This window comes from Serinus canaria, chromosome 2 (genome assembly GCF_022539315.1).
Source record: "Serinus canaria isolate serCan28SL12 chromosome 2, serCan2020, whole genome shotgun sequence".
NCBI lineage: Eukaryota > Metazoa > Chordata > Aves > Passeriformes > Fringillidae > Serinus > Serinus canaria.
The window spans coordinates 122,955,195-122,973,604 of NC_066315.1; the positions used below are offsets into that span (position 1 = coordinate 122,955,195).

Sequence of the window (18,410 nt, forward strand, 5' to 3'; positions counted from 1 at the left end):
TGACTACATGCTTAGTTTGAGAAGCAATTCTTGTGCCCACCTTACCTAAAGGAATGTGAAAATGCCTGTAGTCTGCACAATGCCAGAGTAAGCATTAAAGAGAGAAATGAACTTCTGATAAATCTGAAGAAAAATCTGTAACTGTGTAGCTGTACTCAAAGCATTTTCTCACTAGACTTCAAAAAGCATGAAGTTAATGGCAGCACTTTAAAATGGCTGATTTTATTACACTGCTGCCAAAGCAGCAATATTCTGTGAGAATGTGTGAATTTTTATTTGCCTAATAACTGAAAAATAAGTTTAACAACAACAAATTACCTGTGGAGATGAATAATTGTATAGGTTCCAGTACTAAGAACATACATTACATAATCAAGGAACTGTAAGCCAAGCATCTGATTGTATTGAATCCAGCAGGATTTTTGTAAGCAGTTCAAAATAGTTCTAAAAATGACTTGGCAGAGTTACCTAATGTGTATGAAGGATTGTGTCATTTGGCACAAAGTCAAAATATGTTGCATGCCAACAATAGTTAAGAATTAAAAAGTGCCAATAGTGTCTTAAAAATGTAATAAAATCAAGCCACTTCTATGAGGCAGAACAGCTTAGGAAGAAGTAAAACAGACCTGGAAGGAATCGACACACAAAACAAAAACAAACAAATAAAAACCCAAATAAAAACCAACAACAGCAACAAAAAAAGAGCAAAACAACAAAATACAAACAGTTAAAGATACCAGTTGTTTAAATATAATATTCCACAAGCTGAGAAAGAGAGCAGAAATGACAGTGCTATGTGTACCCCACAGAAGCTGGCAGACAGTGCCACCTGCAATTACACCAGAAAAGTAAGAGCAGCAGTGGAGGTGGTAGCACACATTGCTTCTCTTGCCTACATAAAACACACACCACAGAACTCCTCAGCACCAGTGAGGACATACAAGCAGATTCTGCAGCAAGTCTCTTACCTCCCCTAAAACAGTTGCTGAAGGCTCTGGATAGATTAGCTTTTAGAAGCACTAGGTATGTTAACAGCATAAACTTATTGCAGTGATCACCCGCTTAAACAAAAAATACAATTACTTGGGAAAAGGTAAATAGACCTACCTGACATCTTCAAATTTCTTGGTTATGACTGAACCAACAGAAGAAAAAGCAGCAGAAGCCTTCTGACCAGCCTGAGACAGGGTTTCTGATGTTCTCTTGTATCTGTGTTCAAAAAACATTTAGTTTTTAGGTTTTTTAATGAACACATAAAGCAATTGTTAGTGTGTGTCTATTTGTATTAAATGCAGAGGTACACTTCAGCTTTAGGGCCAAATGGAGAACCTTCTTCTGACATTACTTTGAGCCCTTGCAGTCCCTTCTGGCTACAGCATCTCTGCTAGCTCTGACCAGATGCAGTTCACCAACACGCACCTACTACCCCACCCCTAGAACAGATGCTAATCTGCTATCGAAGGATTTATTAAAATACAACATAAACTCACACTGAAAACACCCCAATCAAGAGAAAAAAAAAACTCAAAAAAATCCCAAAAGAAAACAAAACACAAATAAACAAAACTATGCACACACACTGAAAAAGGTCTATTTTTTATGCCAAGTGTCTAAATTCTTGTACCACACAGTTCTGTCAATAAAATTCACCATAAAAAGTTCGAGGTACATCTTGTGACATTCTGTGGTTATTAACTTCAGAAGGCAGCTTGCTCTAGACCTTAAGCTAACATTTATGTTTGGCAAGAACAGTAACTGTGACTTCATACTCTTCCTGCATGGACTCAGTTTACAACAAATTTTCAGGGTGGAAAAGAAAGGTATTCTGTTGGACTTAGGACACCTTGGTATCTCAGATGTATCAGACAAAAAAAAAGTATGTTAGAATATTGGACTAATATTCTATTGACCAATATTCTGACTGACCAAAATATTGATGAATATTTTGGTCAATCATTCTTCTTTTGCATGAGATATGGCTTGCAGTGTTCTTCTTTTAAAAAAGTCTATGTTAATTTACCCAGAGAAGTATTAATCCTACTTAACTTTGTGTTATATATACTTATTTCACAAGAACAGAGTGTTTAGACATGACACAAGATCTAAACAGTTTTCACTTCAGCAGTCTAAACAATCATCATGAGCTGGTACATACGCTGTGGTTGATGTAACATCTTGCCAGCTTTTGGTAATGTTCTGCTTTAGTTCCTGTAGTGAGTTAATTCCCAGCTTTCTCTTGATTTCTGCTAGATGCTTCTCTTTGGCAGCTAGCACTTGTGAGAGCGTCTGGATTTCCTCTTCCACCTGTGGCACCAGAGTTGTTAACAAGTGGTTAACAGTTAACAAGGAATATACCAAACCATTTAACTCTGTATTTCTTTAAAGCCTCTACTACAAATCAGTAATGGGAGGGCAGACGTTTTTAACATTTTCTCACAGTCATTCCTAAATGGGAATTCCCACTAAACAAGTAATCGAACAAACAGACACTACAAGAGCTAGTGAGAAATTACTCTACCTGCAGCTAGCTCTGTTACCGGAATATGTACAAGGAAGTTGGTAACTAAAAGACTGCATAGTTAGAAATTAGTACCTATGATATGTAAAGGTTGAAGATTAGTCAAACCCAGGACAATTGCCAAGCCTGTATTCTACTTCCACATCAGAAGATATACCAATGTGTGACCAGTATCAGGAAGCTCAGAACATGTCTGTCATACACAAATTTTGTCTCCTTGCTTCAACAGAAAGGTCCTTTTGAGGCTTAAGCCAGCACCTGTACACTGGATCCAGCCATGGGAGTGCCTTCCCCAGAGCAGGTGTGGAAATGATGGCAGACTGAGCAGTCACACAACACAGCACCTGCTCTGTAACTAGAAAACTGTACTGTTTGTGTGCTTCCTTCTTTACTCAGATGGTCACTTAAGCCTCTCCTGGAAACATGACCAGAGATGTCAGCACAGTTCTACAATGTCATTCTGTGAGCTTTATAGAAGTGACAGAGGCACTAAGGCCATAAAGGCAAGGGCATCCCTCCTATCCTACTTCCTCATTCAGGCAAGATGATCAGCCCAGTTTAGAGCAGCAGGCTGCCCACTCATTTAAGATCCTTACAGAAGTACAGCTCCTTACAGTATCTTCAATGCACCTCTGTTTTGGATATCTGACATATCCTAGCAGGACCAGCCCCCCCTCACTATCTTTGGCATGAAATGATACTGCCAAATACAAGAATGTATTAAATGTGCTTAATTTAAAGCTAACCTTTGTTTGCTAGCCTTAGGCTTAAGTTAGTTATGTCTTTCATAAGGGTCCTAAAGTCCCATAGAGCTACTAAAGAAAAAAGACTGGCTGCTTAATAAAGCTTGACTTTGGCATGTATCAGGCTTGAATATTTGCCTGTCTGTTCTTCAAAGAATGCTACTTCTTCTCACCCTTAAAAATATTGTTATGGACAAGAACAGTAACATGGTTAGACATTAGCAATACAGTGCCTACACAGATACTACTACAAAGCATTCTTCATGAAAGAAACAGCTTTAGCTACTCCACACCAGTTGAGACAATATTTGGGTTTTGGATTCCAACCATGTTCTCTTTGCTAATTTGCCCCCTTCTCACTCGAGGGAGTTTAGGTATTTATGTATCTTAATTTAAAATCTGTATATTCAGCACTTCCAGCTTAATTCCCCATCACTAGAACTGGCTGTTCTTTTTTCCTTGACACCCTTCCTTCCTATCTGTGCAATACACAGGAGTGCCAGCTTTAGACATTCACAGAATAACTATGCAAAGCATTAACTGTATGTTCAAAGATAACGTTATCTCATATTTTCATTATCAAAACAAGTTTAAGAGCTGTTTGCAAAAGAATTACCTTGGCAAGCTCTTTTCTTAGCTCATCCCGTTCTTCTTCTGAGAGTGTTTCTGCCATACTGACTGTAGCAGCAGCATCCTCTCCAACCTCAGGTATAGAGTCACTCCTCAGCAGGCCTTGAGATTAATTAAAAGCATTATAAGACAGATTATCATAAGTCTGCCAAACAGCAGCTAACACTAGCACACAGCTCTTTTGTCCCAGTGCACACAAAAAAACTGATGAGAGGACACCAAAGTCATGCTCCCCAACTACAGGAAGGAAACCAAAGGCATTTTATATTTCATTCTATCAAGCTGTATTAAAGCTCAATATAATGGCAACTGCTGCTATAATAGGAGACTGGAAACCTGTTGAGAACAACGCATCCCACTACTCTGTGAGAGAAACCAAGATACAAAACCCTATGACCCAACCAGTTTTTCCTACACAACCCTGCCCAGGAGTCTGTGCACACTCTGGTCTCTCATTCATCTGGCACAGAAACTCTGGAACTGCTGGAGATGCTCATGGGTAATGCAGAGGCTCCTTCCCTTACTACTCTCTGGATCAGATTGTAAAGTGCACACTGGGTGCAGCCACAAGCAAGGTTAACAACCATGGAGAAAACTGCTGCACTGCAAGTATGAACTCTGTGCCCTGCTTGATCTCTCTGTCCCTAGTAACTGGGACCACAGTGGTTAGAAGGTTGCAGGTATCATGGAACTGGAAATAAGCTGCTGGTTTGCACCTAGGCCTTAAGACAGATGGGAAGTCCAGAGACAGAGCTTGGGAACAAAAGGCTGTTGCTTCAAAGCAGGAGAGTACTGAGAAGGGATTGATAAGAATGTGCATCCACTCAAACTGCTGCCTCTTCCAAATCCAGAAACCAAAACTCTGCCTAATTCTCCTACATAAACCACAAACATCCTCATGGTCTTTCTCAACTTTTGCTTTCACAGCTTCAGGGCAAGGAAGGAGGATATTATTTGTATTACTATGATGTAATAACTGTAATAATTAGGTTTTTTACTCCTTAGTACTTGCAATAAGACCATTTTAAACACCTTTTATGCAACGAAATTTCCACCAAAAGATTTCCCATTTTGAGTCTTTGTAGCTGACACTTACACCTAAAGTTTGCCAAAATCAAGGAATTCTAATTGCAGAGAGACCAGTTTGCAGGGAGACTGCATGCTGGAATGGTTGTGGATTCCCAGAATTCTCTATTCAAGACATAAAACAGCCTTACAGATAATAAGAAAAAGAAGCCAAATAAAAATCTTAAAATACAAGAGGAAAGAGATCAGGATTATCTATTAATAAGGAGTGAGGAAGAATGTGTGTATGTATACATATATGTGGGTGTGTCTATATACATATATGTGTGTGTGTGTATATGTTCAAAAATATATAATTGATCTAAGTTGAAGAGGCATTAAGTAACATATCCTGTTAATCACCATAGAAATTAACCACCCAGCCAATAAAATTCCATTCTCATTTCAGCAGCTTCTGATTATCTGGCACTCCATATTATCCTTCAGGAATCAAAAACTCAATAATCACCACTATGATTTTGCTGTGAGGTTTAATATCAAACAGCTACATCACAATCAACTGAAAAATCAGGGGAAGAAAAGATTCTGTGAGTCTCTAATTAGTTGTACACATTTTATTAAACATGCTCCTAGCAGCTGTCAAGCCAAAAAATGAAGAAACCTTGTTCTTGGATCAAATTACTGAACTCAGGTAAAACTCAATTCCACAAATTCTTTCCAAAATGGTATGCTGTCGACCTGTATCTGTGTCCAGAACACTTGCCCTCTAGAAGCACACTGCTACATGGACTGGACTTTTGTGTTACTACCAAGTACACTGAGAAGGAAGCCTACAGGAAGAAAATTAAAGCTAATTCTGCATTTATTCATGAGATCTGTGCTACGTTTTCCCAGAGATTTACATGTGTCTTCTACACAAATATAATGTAGGTCCTGTGGGTTTCCCAATACACTATTTTGTGTCAAAAATCTAGGGCAGTGAGAACTTCAAAGTCTAATGCCCAAACCAAAGCACAGCACCTAAAACAAAGGATTATGTCTTACAATCAGATAACTTTTGTTTTATGCATCAACATATTTCCTTAACAGTTAAGAATGCCACACCTTTTTGTTAAATTGCTATTTAACCTATTAATTACATAAACCTACCCTGAAGGAAAACAATTTGAACTGCATTTCTCCTCCACACCCGACACCCCCTCAATATGTTCTGCTGTGACTCCTGACCTTGCTCTCACCTGCAGCCTTTCAGGGATCACCTGGTTGCCATCACAAAACCATTTCAGAAAGTTTGCAAGTACCAAAACCACCCTGACTCCAAGAGCATTAGCACAACCAGATGAAAGTCTGTTCAATCTGATTATGAGGAGTCATCTGGATTAAATCACCAAAAATAGATCAAGTGAATCAACCAGTAAGAAAACATGCCAGATTGTCTCCTGCAGAAACAACTTCCATTTGGGGAATGTAGCTTCTCTTTGGAAAACTCATTTTTAAGACTGTTCTGCTTCTTGCCTACCAAACAGAATTTAAGTCACAATGCTAAGAAGCAAGGGAATGAGCTCTCCTCCCCTTCACATTCCTAGAGTTGTTAGGGAAACAGGAAATCACTGCTATTCAGAGTCCTCCCTGCACAACTGACCATGCCTTCCTCTTCTTGCCTTCGGAGCCCCTCCCATTTATTACTTTTTTGAGCTTCACATGAAGCATACTAACACCTTCCCATCAATCTTTGCTCTGGCACCTCTGCTCTCTCTCCTGTCACTGCTCACCCCTCTGTTCCCTTTGCTCCCATTCTTCAGTTCAATACCTGCAGGACACAGGGATCATCCATGCTATGGGCTAGGCTGCGCTGGGTCATCTGACCAAGGAGCAGTTTTCTACACAGCTAACAACCCACAGACCTCCACAATGCTGTGCCTACAATCCAAATGTATCCCATAAACTAGGGCTGACAGCCAGTAAGACCCTGGCTTTGAAAAAACTTCATAAGGAAATGTGCAGAGCCCACCTCAGATCTTTCTATGGGGCAAGAAACCAGGAAATCAGCAATCAGCCAACAGATGGAAGTATTTTGGCTCAAACTACTATTAAGAGAGCATTTCTCACTTGTGGTCTTTTTTTGGCAACAGAACTGTTGCTATTATTATTTTTTATTGCTATGTAAAATTCTTATTACGGCTTTCAACTTGTTACCTTTCGTTATTTCTCTTGCATCACTGGATTGTGAAGGACTTAAAATTCAGTCATTTGGTACTCTGTTATAACCAAGTTTAACTGAACATTTCATGTCTCTCAAACAGAATAAAAAATCTGTTTGGGAGGAAAAAATCATAAAGACTTAGACAGTATTGAGAAAACTTACCTAGCTTTAAGGTCAGTTTTTAGGTCTGTATTTCTAAGATTAACATATTTTCCCAGCAGTTTACTAGATCTACTTAAATGAACCAAATAAAGACATGAGCAAGTCAGTTGATTAGGACTCCATGGATCACATTCAGGGAAATGGCATTTAAGTCCCTATTATTCTGCCAGGGTAGGCAAAGCATTAGAGTAATTCAATTAACACTCAGTTTTTCTGATTTGGGGTTTGCTTTGGCCAATTTCAATCCAAGTTCATGCTCCATTTTGTCCTGAAGTCCCTACCTCCCTGGCCTGAATTCAGAGATCAGCAGCAAAGAGGAGCAGTTTTAAGAAGTACTTTTTATTTTGGATGAGCAGCCTTGAGGTGGGGGTGGATTAACCTCCATAAAGCTCTTTTTTACACTGACATGTTCTGCATGCGACACTCAGAATGAGCATTGTGGTTATCACTATACAGTTGGCAAAGCTAAATAAAAAAAGGTGCTTGTTATAGTTCAGGAGAACAAGCTGTTGCAAAGTTATAAGACCACTCTAACATTTGAGTAACATACAGTACTAAGAAAGATCAGATTTAAGTGCTTCTCATTTATCTCAGTGGAGAAGCCAAAGTGAGACATATTTCTTCAACCTGAGGGAGAAAACTCTTGGGCTTCTCCCAAATGCTGCTTAGATATTCATTCAAAGCAAATGAAAAAGAAAATAAAGCCCAGAAAAGGCAGAGGTAATGGTGATGCATCATCACCTGACACTGAGAACTGCTTCCGCTCTCCTTTAGAAGAGCTGGGAGAAGCAGTAATTGCAGAAGTGAATGCTGACCACTGTTTCCCAGTAGCTCCTGGCTCATCAAGTTCATAGAGGGGGTTGTTAAAGTTCACACAGAGGTTCCCCAAGGGATGCATGTTTCTTTAAATTTTTAAGTAACAAGCCCATTTAGAAAAAGTTAACACCTGTGTAACTTTGCTTTGCCACACCTTAAGTAGGTCTAAGCTTTCTATATTAAAAATTACTTTGGAAGATTACACCTGGCAGCAAGGAATGGAAAGGAATGACGACAGTAAAACCAGACTAGGATGTGTTGGGAGGCACACCTATAGGTGTTCTGTACAACAGAACAAGAAACTCACAGGGTTAAGCACTATGTGGACACCACTGCAGCACAGCACAGGGCAGCCCCAGTGCAGTTCATATCTTCACATGGAAGGTTTGCAGCATTTTAAATGCTAGGTGGAATGGAATAAAGGTTTTAGAGGACATTTTCATTAATCAATGAGATTTTCAGCAAGGCAAAAGCAGGTTTTAGACTATCCAGAGCTCTGAAGTCCTACTAAAAATGCAATTTCTACCTCCTCCCCTGTAAAAATCTAACAGTTAAACTAGGCAAATTATTCCAATCTTGCAGAAGTTTTGTTCCTAATTGTTTTTGCCACTTCATTTTCCCTCAAAGTGCCTTTCTGCTGAATAAATAACAAATAATTTAAAGCTGATAAACATATAACACATGAGATAATATCTACAAGACACACTGAAGCTAACACACTCCCAGAATTAACAGGAGGCTAACTTTTATAGATTTTTGAGAATTTTACCAGGTGTTAATTGCTAAGCATTTCATGTTGAGACTTTAAGGAAGGAAGAGAAGGAAGTTACCAGACTTTGCCGGTGTAGGTGATCCAGGCGGAGAAAGGTTTATGCCAGGCGACAAGTAAAGATAATTTCTGTTCACTCCAGCATTGAAATCGAAGGGTGATTTGTAATCCTCATAAAGATCCATGCCAGACAGTTCAGTGCACGCAGCCATCCTCCTCTTCCAATGAAGCATTCATCTTTGCTCTCTGGGGCAACCCAGACAGCAGGATTCAGAAACCCTCCATTTCTCCACATGACACTCCCTGTGCCTCCTTGGAGAATTCAGCTTGCTACATATGATAGAGCTGTCTAGCAAGTGATTTCTTAGCCATCCTGTAGCTGCTGCTGTTTACATGGCACAAAGTTAAGTTCCTGTAAATTTATAACTGAGGCTGGACTTAAACAGACCGTTCCTTTAACAAACATTCACACTGCACCACTCATGGCTTCTGGAAGAGCCTTGGTCCTCTGCAGAACTGCATCAACTGTGTTCAATCGTTTAAATAAAAAAAGGTCAGCTGACTGCAGTTACACCAGGATATCCTTAATCTTCTAGGACACAAAAGGATTACCAGCCATAATCTATCCTATACACCATCTGTGTTGGACTTTTTCCTGATTAATGGAAAATTCTGTGTGCATAGCTATTTCTCCAGCTGCTTCCATCAGTGTAATAATCACTAGTGAGAACTCAGTCTCTGCTGCCCAGGTATCACACCACAGTGCAAGTTGAGGAGAGAGCAGCACTCCTCTCTGAAGGCTGGCCTGTAAACACCACCTAGGTTTATTGATGAATGTTCTAATGCGCATTATGACTTTTGCCCATGAGGCTGAACATATCTGGGCCTGAAGGGGTTTTGTTTGGGGGAGGGGGTTGTTAAATATTTATGAAGTACACTGTCCTATGTCCTTGGTGCTTCAACCAGCATCCTTTAGAGCAGCCAGTAACAGCAGTAACGCATCGCCTGAAATGTATTTATGTTTTGACACACACACCATAAAGAAAGATCAACTTATATAAGCCATCTGACTTCATGCCAGGCCTTTAAAGATTCAACTCCGGGAAGCAGAAATGCTTCTTACCTAAAAGAGGCACTCAGCACAGTTTTGCAGCACTTCACTACATTGTTTTATTTTTATTTCAAGGTCAGCTTCCTTCACTGAAAACACAAGGCTATTAGCAATGTAGATCACCTTTAGAGCTGAGCAACAATTTCCTCCTAAACCCCACACCTTCACCTGGGATCTTCACTGCAGCCTGTACACAGAGGAGCATCATCAAATGGAAGTTAATCTTTTCCTGCACAGTAAGGACAGACCTGATCAGGCATTATTCCAGAGCAGTGAAGAAACCTTGCAGCATTCCAAAATCAAGTCCAAGCATAGTAATCAGTGGGCATATGAGAAGAAAAGCACACCCCTTCTGGAATTTTAACTTCCCATTTCCACTGCAGTCTGTCAGTTGCCACAGGAACAGACCTTCCAGCTAATTAAAAAGCAGATCCTTTAGGCTAAAGACCTACATTCACTTCTGCAGGTGCAGAGTACCTGCAGGCTCATAACAATGAGAGTGCTGGAGCCTGAAATACAGACTATTTTCTAAACCCACTGAAAAGAAAAAAATAGAATGCCCCCCTGCATTTCTGACACGTGGCTGTGACATCTGCCAGAAATACTGCAAAGTTCATCTGGCAAAGGTCAAAGCTTTGGTCACAGATTGTAGTTAAAGCATCCAGAGGCTGCAGAGAACTGTAACACAGCTACAGTAATAATATACTCTATTAACCAAGTTTGTTAATGTGAACAGCTACAGATTGTGCTTCACAGCTTTCCCTTGTACAACTCAGCAGTCAGGGGCTGCCTTCTGTGTAAAAGGCTCAGGCAGTAGATGTGCTAACTGGGTTAGGCAAAATGACAAGTTATCAGATGTGGCACACAAAGAGCTAGGTGTTTTCTACCATCACCCTCCCAACAGAGAGAGAGAGAGAGAGAGAGAGAGAGAGAGAGAGAGAGAGAGAGAGAGTGAAGGGGAGGCTAAACCCTAGGACTTTTTCCAAACCCTAGATAATCATTCACTTTAACACTGGTCAGTGCTAGCTAGCTACAACTGCAAGTAGCTATTCTAGGAAAAAGAACCCCTTATGAAAATCTATTGATCCCTGCTAACAATCAAGAATACAATTTCCCAGGCATTTCCTGAAGCAAACATTACATTCTTGTTTTTACAGGAAATTCCCTACATTCAGATTTACCCACCATTCAAAAAAAATCTGGTACTCCTCCTATATCTTTGTAGTGCACAAGTTAGTTTCATGTCCCTAGAGACATCTGGATTGCCAGTCTCAACCACTGACCGGGACTGCCACCCCTACTGACAGAAATCTGTATGGGTCAAACTCTTCAACACTTCTTCAATGTAGTCACAGACACATACAGGATGTGGCCCACTGCTGGATCATACATTTGGCTTACAGGGAAGATTTGCTGAATTACAAATCTGAGCCTCCACCTGAGAGGCTGAATTCTGCTTTTGTTCCTCCTTATTCACAGCCTGAGCACAACCCTGGAAGGATAGATATTCCCAAGACAACAGATAGATATATACCCAAGACAATCTGTAGTTTTTAGAAATATTACAGATATATTACTGTTCCAAGGTCACTGCCAAGAGAGGGACACCATGCTCCTTACTTCAAGTTCCTCTCTTTGCTCAATTATAGTGGCCATACAGATGGGTTGCTACAGCATCAGCCTCCTTCTCTCTTACCTGCTGGAGTTTACAGGAGTGTTGCTCCTCACTTTTCTCAGCTACAAATCCTACCGGGAGAGGAAGGAAGCTGTTTTGCTGAACAAGCTTCTTCCTAATCACTTAGGGAAATTTGATGGTCTTCAAACTGAAGTACAAGTCAATCTCTCTGTAAAGAGAAAGGACTGCAGTCCACCCTTCCAAATCTACTGTAGGACAACTTCAAGGCTGTCATTCCTAATTCATCCACTTCAGAGAAGACAATCTCTAGTTTTAAGAGATCTCCTGCCAGCCATACCAATCATTTTATCAGCTTCTTCCCCAGAAGTTCCTTAGCACATCCAGGGAATCAGGGCAGAGGAAGACAGCACTCCCCCATACTGCCCAGAGCCAGTCTAAAGAAGATAGGTTCTGCTCACTGTGATGCATTTGGAGCAGGAATGAATCTCTCTCCAATGGATTTTCTAAATTCAAGTGATGGCCTAAGGAAACAAAGCAGGATGGGGATGACAAACAGCAGCTGCACAGAACCAAAAAGCAAGGTCTTTCTCTGCAGTATGAAGTTTTCTGACCAGTTTAGCAGCTCTTGACAGTCACAGCAATCAAGATTTCTGTACACTATGAAAACAGGCACATTATGAGGCCTTCTAAAGGGCCCTCCCACGACCAAAATATCCTGCTGGATGGGCTTCTTCTCCTTCACAATAATTCAGAGCACTTGCAGCTGGCTGGAGGTGGAACTGAGGCTATAGAGCAATACCCTAATAGATGGATGCTGCCTTCCCCGGGCAAGACACACACATTTCAGTGCTGAAGTTTAAGTTTAGGCTTCTGTTACATGGCTTAGAGTAATTAACCATTAATCCTCAAGTATCTCTGTTCTTTGCCCTGGACTGCAAATTCAGTTTCACTGTGTACCTTGGTTGTTACTGCTGATACCAGCTGCAAGGCAGTACCTGCAATCTTGAAGCCTAAGGAAGGAGCTGTTCCAGAGCCAACTAGCAGTGGTTTTTTGCTTACTATGCAAGAGATTAAAACCAAAGATTTTCCTGTTCCAGAACAAGCCTTCATTTGCCCTTAACACCTCAGGATTACTTAGAGGTTAGTACTTAAGTCATCTGTGGCATTTTAGAAGCTGGTGTCTGAGAGACAGCACAAAGGTAGATACCTTCTGTCAAGGGTGCTTGAACCAATCACTGACAAGTTCAAATGAATGTCACAAAGTGTCTGAGGAAGGCTTGGCAAGCCTCAGCAAAGCCTTACCATCACAATTCCTACCATTAACCATGTTGTAATCTCCTCTTAAGGTTACAGAGATGTAATCCCCTGTTAAGGTTACAGAGTGTACTTAAAGCTTTCCCAGGTAACTATTTAGCATTAACAGTCAGTACAGATTGTGCACCTCCTTATGAATCATAAGGAAGGGAATTCCCTCCACAGCTAGAAAAGTTGTTAAGTTTGAGCAAACACCGTTTACCAGATATTTACCTGCTTAATCTCAGGCATGGTTCTTTCTTCAGCTAGCAACTGCTACCCAGGTCTGCAGCTTCCACCTTAACCTAAGGCTCTAGCACCAATTTAAGCAACGCAATATAGTATTGAAGCTCTTCTACCTTGATGGAAGCTAAGCAAGGATAGGATGTTATGGAAGCCTTGTGGAGAAGCTGCTTTTCCCACATATAGGTCTAGCAGAACAATAGTTTATACATGGAAACTTTATATCCTTCTTTCCCTACAGAAGCAGAATGAAGTTTCCTGAGGAAGTATGAATGAGTACCACCTCTGGGATTTGAAGAAACTGAGCAATGTATTCAGTAGTGTTTAATACAGTTAAACTCAGGAAAGGCTACTACTCATGCCTCAGGATTGGAGGAATGCAGAAGCTACCCTAGGACATTATCTAAACAATATTTTGGACAAAATCTGCTCTGAGTTCTGCTGTTACACCGGCACCTTCACCACACTGAACACCCTGTGTTTGTGTCCTGATTATACCTGGAGCTGCCAAACTTGTGCACCACAGCTCATACTTTTGGCAAGGCTATCATGACTCCAGCACTTAATCAAACAAGCAGAAGAGAACAGGGGAAAATGATGGGAAGACTTTGTTGATAAAAAGGGGGAAGAGGTGCGAGAAGCACTTGCTCTGCAAGGGCATTGCAAAAAGATTCAGTCTCTTATTTCAACGTTGCCTGTGGAGATTCAATTGCCTTCTCAGCCTACACTTGGTTTGAATTTTAACTTCTGAAGTCTGCTAAGAGACAAGATTGATAAGAGGCCTTCCAGTAAGCATGTCTGGGGCAGACTTCCAGCCAGGTGGTCTTCCACCACCCCCATCTTTCCCAGGTAGATTCCAATCAGGCAGCAACAGTCCTCTCCCCACTCCAACAGAGTTTTATATGGCATAAGCCATTTTAAGAGCCATAAATCTACTTAAGCATCTTAAGCCAATCTAGATTCTGTAGCATCAATTTGATCTTAAAAGTCTTACCAGTTTACAGACAAGTAAAGCCTTTCAGCACCTGATCTGAGGCCTTAAAACTGCATTAAGAGAAAAAGATGCTGTGAAGCAAGAGGACAGAAGCCCAAAGACTAAACAAGCCTGACATTTGTACATTAGTGTTCCTATCACATTGTGCTCTCTCCCCTTCCTTTACCAGCAGACACTTCTTTCAGTCCCCCGAGATTTGTGCAGGACATGAATGGAGCTGCACAGCTACAGCAATTCCTGAACAGTACAAGCATAGGCTTCTGCAGCCCCGTTAATAATGGTCAGCAGAATGTGGCTGAAGGGGTTAAGTATCTACTGTCTTCTAGCAGGGTACAACTTAACACCATGATATTCATCTCAGTACTTCAGCCTCCCCCACAGGCTTTCTCTGGACAAGCTCTGCCTGATACAACTACATCATTCAGTACAGTTCTTTGTACAGAAATATCTTCTCCAGCACTTTCTTTAGCCTAAGTACTGCCTTCACTTACTCTTATTAAAACAAAAAAAAAAAAAAAAACCACCCAAAGAAAAAACTACCGCAACAATCACCACCTCTTTGAAGATGTATCTCCCTGCAACACAAACACTTGCAAATGTTACAGGCGGGATCACAGGGTTACCAGTGCTGCTCTTAAACCAAAGTCTCAGCCCACAGTATTTCAGACAGTTGACGCAGCTCTTGGCGAAGGCAGCAGTTCTCATCTCTCCTCTCAATCCAATTATAAACTCAGACTAATTTCCTGAGCTCTTGTGAGGGAGTGCATCCACGCTCCAGCATATCCTTCGACTAGACAAGCTGATACTACAGTAAACTACTTAACCCATTCATGTCAAACAAAATTCTCTATATTTGCACATATTCTCTACTACCTTGCAAGTGTTTCAGCATTTAGAAGATTTGGCAGAAATCCCAGATTTATGACAAAGTTGCGTGTCTCAAACAGTGCTCAAAGCTCACATTTGTCAGCTCCAACAGTAACAGGTAAAAAGTGTTCTGATCTATGGAAAAGGACCAGACCAAAGGACAGGGTACCACCCCAGAACCAGTGATCAGAGTTTGCACTGACTTTGGAGAAGTCAGATCAAAGCCTGCAGACACAGAGGAACATTTCCAAGTGAGATTAACAGAGTCAAAACACTATCAGGTAGATTTTAGAGGAATGCATTCAGTTATTTCACTTCAGCCACTTATTCCAGTTATGCTGCCATTCTCTATAGACTCTGATCCCTCAGGCAAGAGACTCACCCTGTCAAAACTGTAAAGAAACAGTGCTGAGCAAGATGATAGCTGGAAAAGATTAGGAACACTGCAGTGCAGAAATGGGATTGTCTCAAGCAAAGTTTCAGTATGTAACCTTGCAATTTAATTAAAAATTTTACTTGAGTGACTCTGGAGTGACTCCCAGCCTCCCTCAGAAGACAAGACTACTTTTCTACACTCTTACAGCAAACCTCCCTCTTTTAACACAGCACCCCAGAGCCTCCATTTCTGAAAAGCAGCTCCAGAAAAAGTCCACCATCCCCACTCTATGTTACCAGGTCCAGACATGAAATTGACACTGAGGCTTTAAGAACAAAGCAAATTCAATTACACATTAGGCTGAATTATATATTGTATATCTAAAATTAAAAATACCAAAAGAAGCACCCTCTGTAGTCTTAGCAGTACCTTAATAATACCAACAAAATCTTCGTTGCTTGTGGTACTCAGTAGCTCCCACCATATAATTACCAAGTTGATGCCTGGATTTGATGTAGCACAAAAATTCCATCATTTACTATCAAGGGCAGAAGTACAGAAGCAACCAAGCAGCACACAATTTGATGCAAGCAACAAGGGTTTAGGGTAAGTACTTCACAAAATCCATTCTTGAAGATATTCAAAAGCCATGTGGACATGATCATCAAGGTGGACATGGATATCAAGGACCAGTAGTCTTTTATATCTTTATAGATGACACAGATAGTGACATTAACTGCACATTCAGCAAGTTTGTAGATGATACAAAGCTGCACTGTGTAGGTGGCAGAACAGAAGGACAAGGTGCCATCCAGAAGGACCTGGAGAAGCTCAAGAAGTGGGGCCCATGAGAACATCATCAAGTTCAACAGGTCCAAGTGCAAGGTGCTGCACCTGAGTCAGGGCAATCCCAGATATAAGTACAGGCTGGGAGAAGTCCTTGAGAGCAGCCCTGCAGAGAAGGACTTGGGTGGATAAAAAGCTGGACATGAACCACTAGCATGTGCTTACAGCCCAGAGAGCCAACCACATCCTGGGCTGCACTGAAAGCAGAGTGACCAGAAGGTCAAAGGAGGTGATTCTCCACCTCTACATTGCCCTTGTGAGACGCCACGTAAAGCACAGCATCCAGCTCTGAAATTCTCAGCAAAGGGCATTGACCTGCTAGAGGTGATCCAGAGAAGGGTCACAAAGATGATCTCCCTACAAAAGATCCTACAAAGACAGGCTGAGGAAGGTGGGGCTGTTCAGCCTGAAGAGGACTCCAGGGAGGCCTCACTGCAGCCTTCCAGTATCTGAAGGGGACTTGTAAATGAGGAAGAACTTCTTACTTTGTAGGTAGATAGTGACAGGACAAGGGGGAACAGTGTCAAACTAAAAGAGGAGAAATTTACATTAGACATCAGTAAGAAATTATTTTCTCAGAGAGTGGTCAGGCACTGGAACAGGTTGCCCAGAAGTGGAAGATGCCCCATCCCTGGAAGTGTTCGAGGCCAGGTTAGATGGGCCCTGAGCAATCTGATCTAGTTAGTGGGTGGCATCCCTGCGCATGCCTGGGGGTTGAACTGATGAGCACTAAGGTCCCTTCCAACTCAGACTATTCTGTGATATGGTCCTGGTGGGCAACCAGCTCCAGGTGGCCCTGCCCTAACAGAGGGGTTGAACCTCCAGAGGTCCTTCCCACCTTAACCATCCTGTGATTAACACAATGGCTGTAATAAGTTACAGGCTGCTCCTCCAGATTCTCCAAGGATCTTCCAGGGACCTCTCCAGGAACACAAGGGGTCCTGGTGCCCTGCCTTAGGGCAGGTCTATGGCCCACCCTTCATCTTACAAATACCTGCCTGCTGACAGAATAAAGAAAATTGCATTTTCTCCCACACTTTCTAAACTGAGATATGGACAGAGACTTCAGGGAGACTTTTCACTTCTGCACATCTACCCAGTGTACAGGAGTACTATGACAGCTGACAAGCAAAGCAAAAGCATTTGCAGCAGAAGAGACTACACTGGTTTTTGTTACGAGGCTACAGGAAAAAGCTTACAGATTCTGAGGGGGAAAAAAGTCTCCTGTATTTTCATAAAAGGGACAGGCTTATACTTCGTTCACTAAATGAATGAGCAAGCAACTTTTTGGGCCTGACATGTGACTCCTGACAAAGAAGCAGCTCTTGGCAAGTAAAAAAGCCATCTACTTCCCCCTGAAACCCCTCCTCCAGGAGGGAAGTGAATGTATGTCTCTGCAGCAGGAAGAGTTCACTCTTGAACAGAAAGAAAAAGTTGCAGTAGACAAATAAACTACCCATGTCACTGAGCTAAAGCTGCCTTTCAGCAGGAGCCTCTCCTCCTTTTACCTTTTATCAATTGTACAGAACCCAAGGAAACTAGGCTCAAGCCTTTAAATTCCCTTCTCAGGCTCCTCAATTTATTTTTCCTCCACTCCAGTGCAGTTTCCTTTACTCCTCCAGTAACTCTCTCTACTGCATGCTCGCAGGTTCCCCTAGCCAAGTTCCTCAGCCCAGAAAAATGCTGATACAAAAGCTTCCAAACACATGTCAGTTCATCTAGAGATGTCAGCTTGCCCTTCAGAAGCACTGGGAGAGTCATTTCCACACACAGGACACAGTAATTTTTAGCACAACCACACAAATCTCCCCAGAATAGTCAGAGCACAGTAATCTCCATGTGAGCTTCCACAAAACATGCAGATATAACACCAAAAGGAGTGACATTTTCTAGAAGTACTGCTAATTTTACCACACACAAGTTACTGGCTGCATGGTTAAGGTGCACACCTACTGTAGCCTGGTACATTATTCTTCTATCTAGGATAAAGATCAGCTTTTTGCTTAGCAATAATGACAAACTACCACATTTTTTTTCCCTTCTCAGGACCTGACTAAGTAAGTTTACAATTTTGACTTGTACTGTCAAATAAGTGTAATTACAGAAAACCTAAAGTAGAATTTCTCAAGGGCAAGCAACTGCAAGTAGCAAGCTGTATAGAAATCCCATTAACATTT

At 41.4% G+C, this 18,410-nt stretch overlaps 1 protein-coding gene across 4 annotated transcripts in view; it reads right to left on the reverse strand.

Annotated features, from left to right (window-relative positions):
- TPD52 (tumor protein D52) overlaps positions 1–18,410 on the reverse strand; it is a 123,771-nt gene that overhangs the window by 91,217 nt on the left and 14,144 nt on the right. For 3 of the 4 annotated variants that reach the window (XM_050970881.1, XM_050970879.1, XM_050970880.1), the window contains 3 exons: positions 3,878–3,993; positions 2,156–2,304; positions 1,108–1,209 (listed from right to left, as the gene is read on the reverse strand). In XM_050970881.1, coding sequence (XP_050826838.1) covers positions 1,108–1,209; positions 2,156–2,304; positions 3,878–3,993 — 367 coding nt within the window. Of the gene's footprint in view, positions 1–1,107; positions 1,210–2,155; positions 2,305–3,877; positions 3,994–8,928; positions 9,249–18,410 lie in introns of those variants that run through there. The other variant, XM_009086274.4, reaches the window with a different exon arrangement.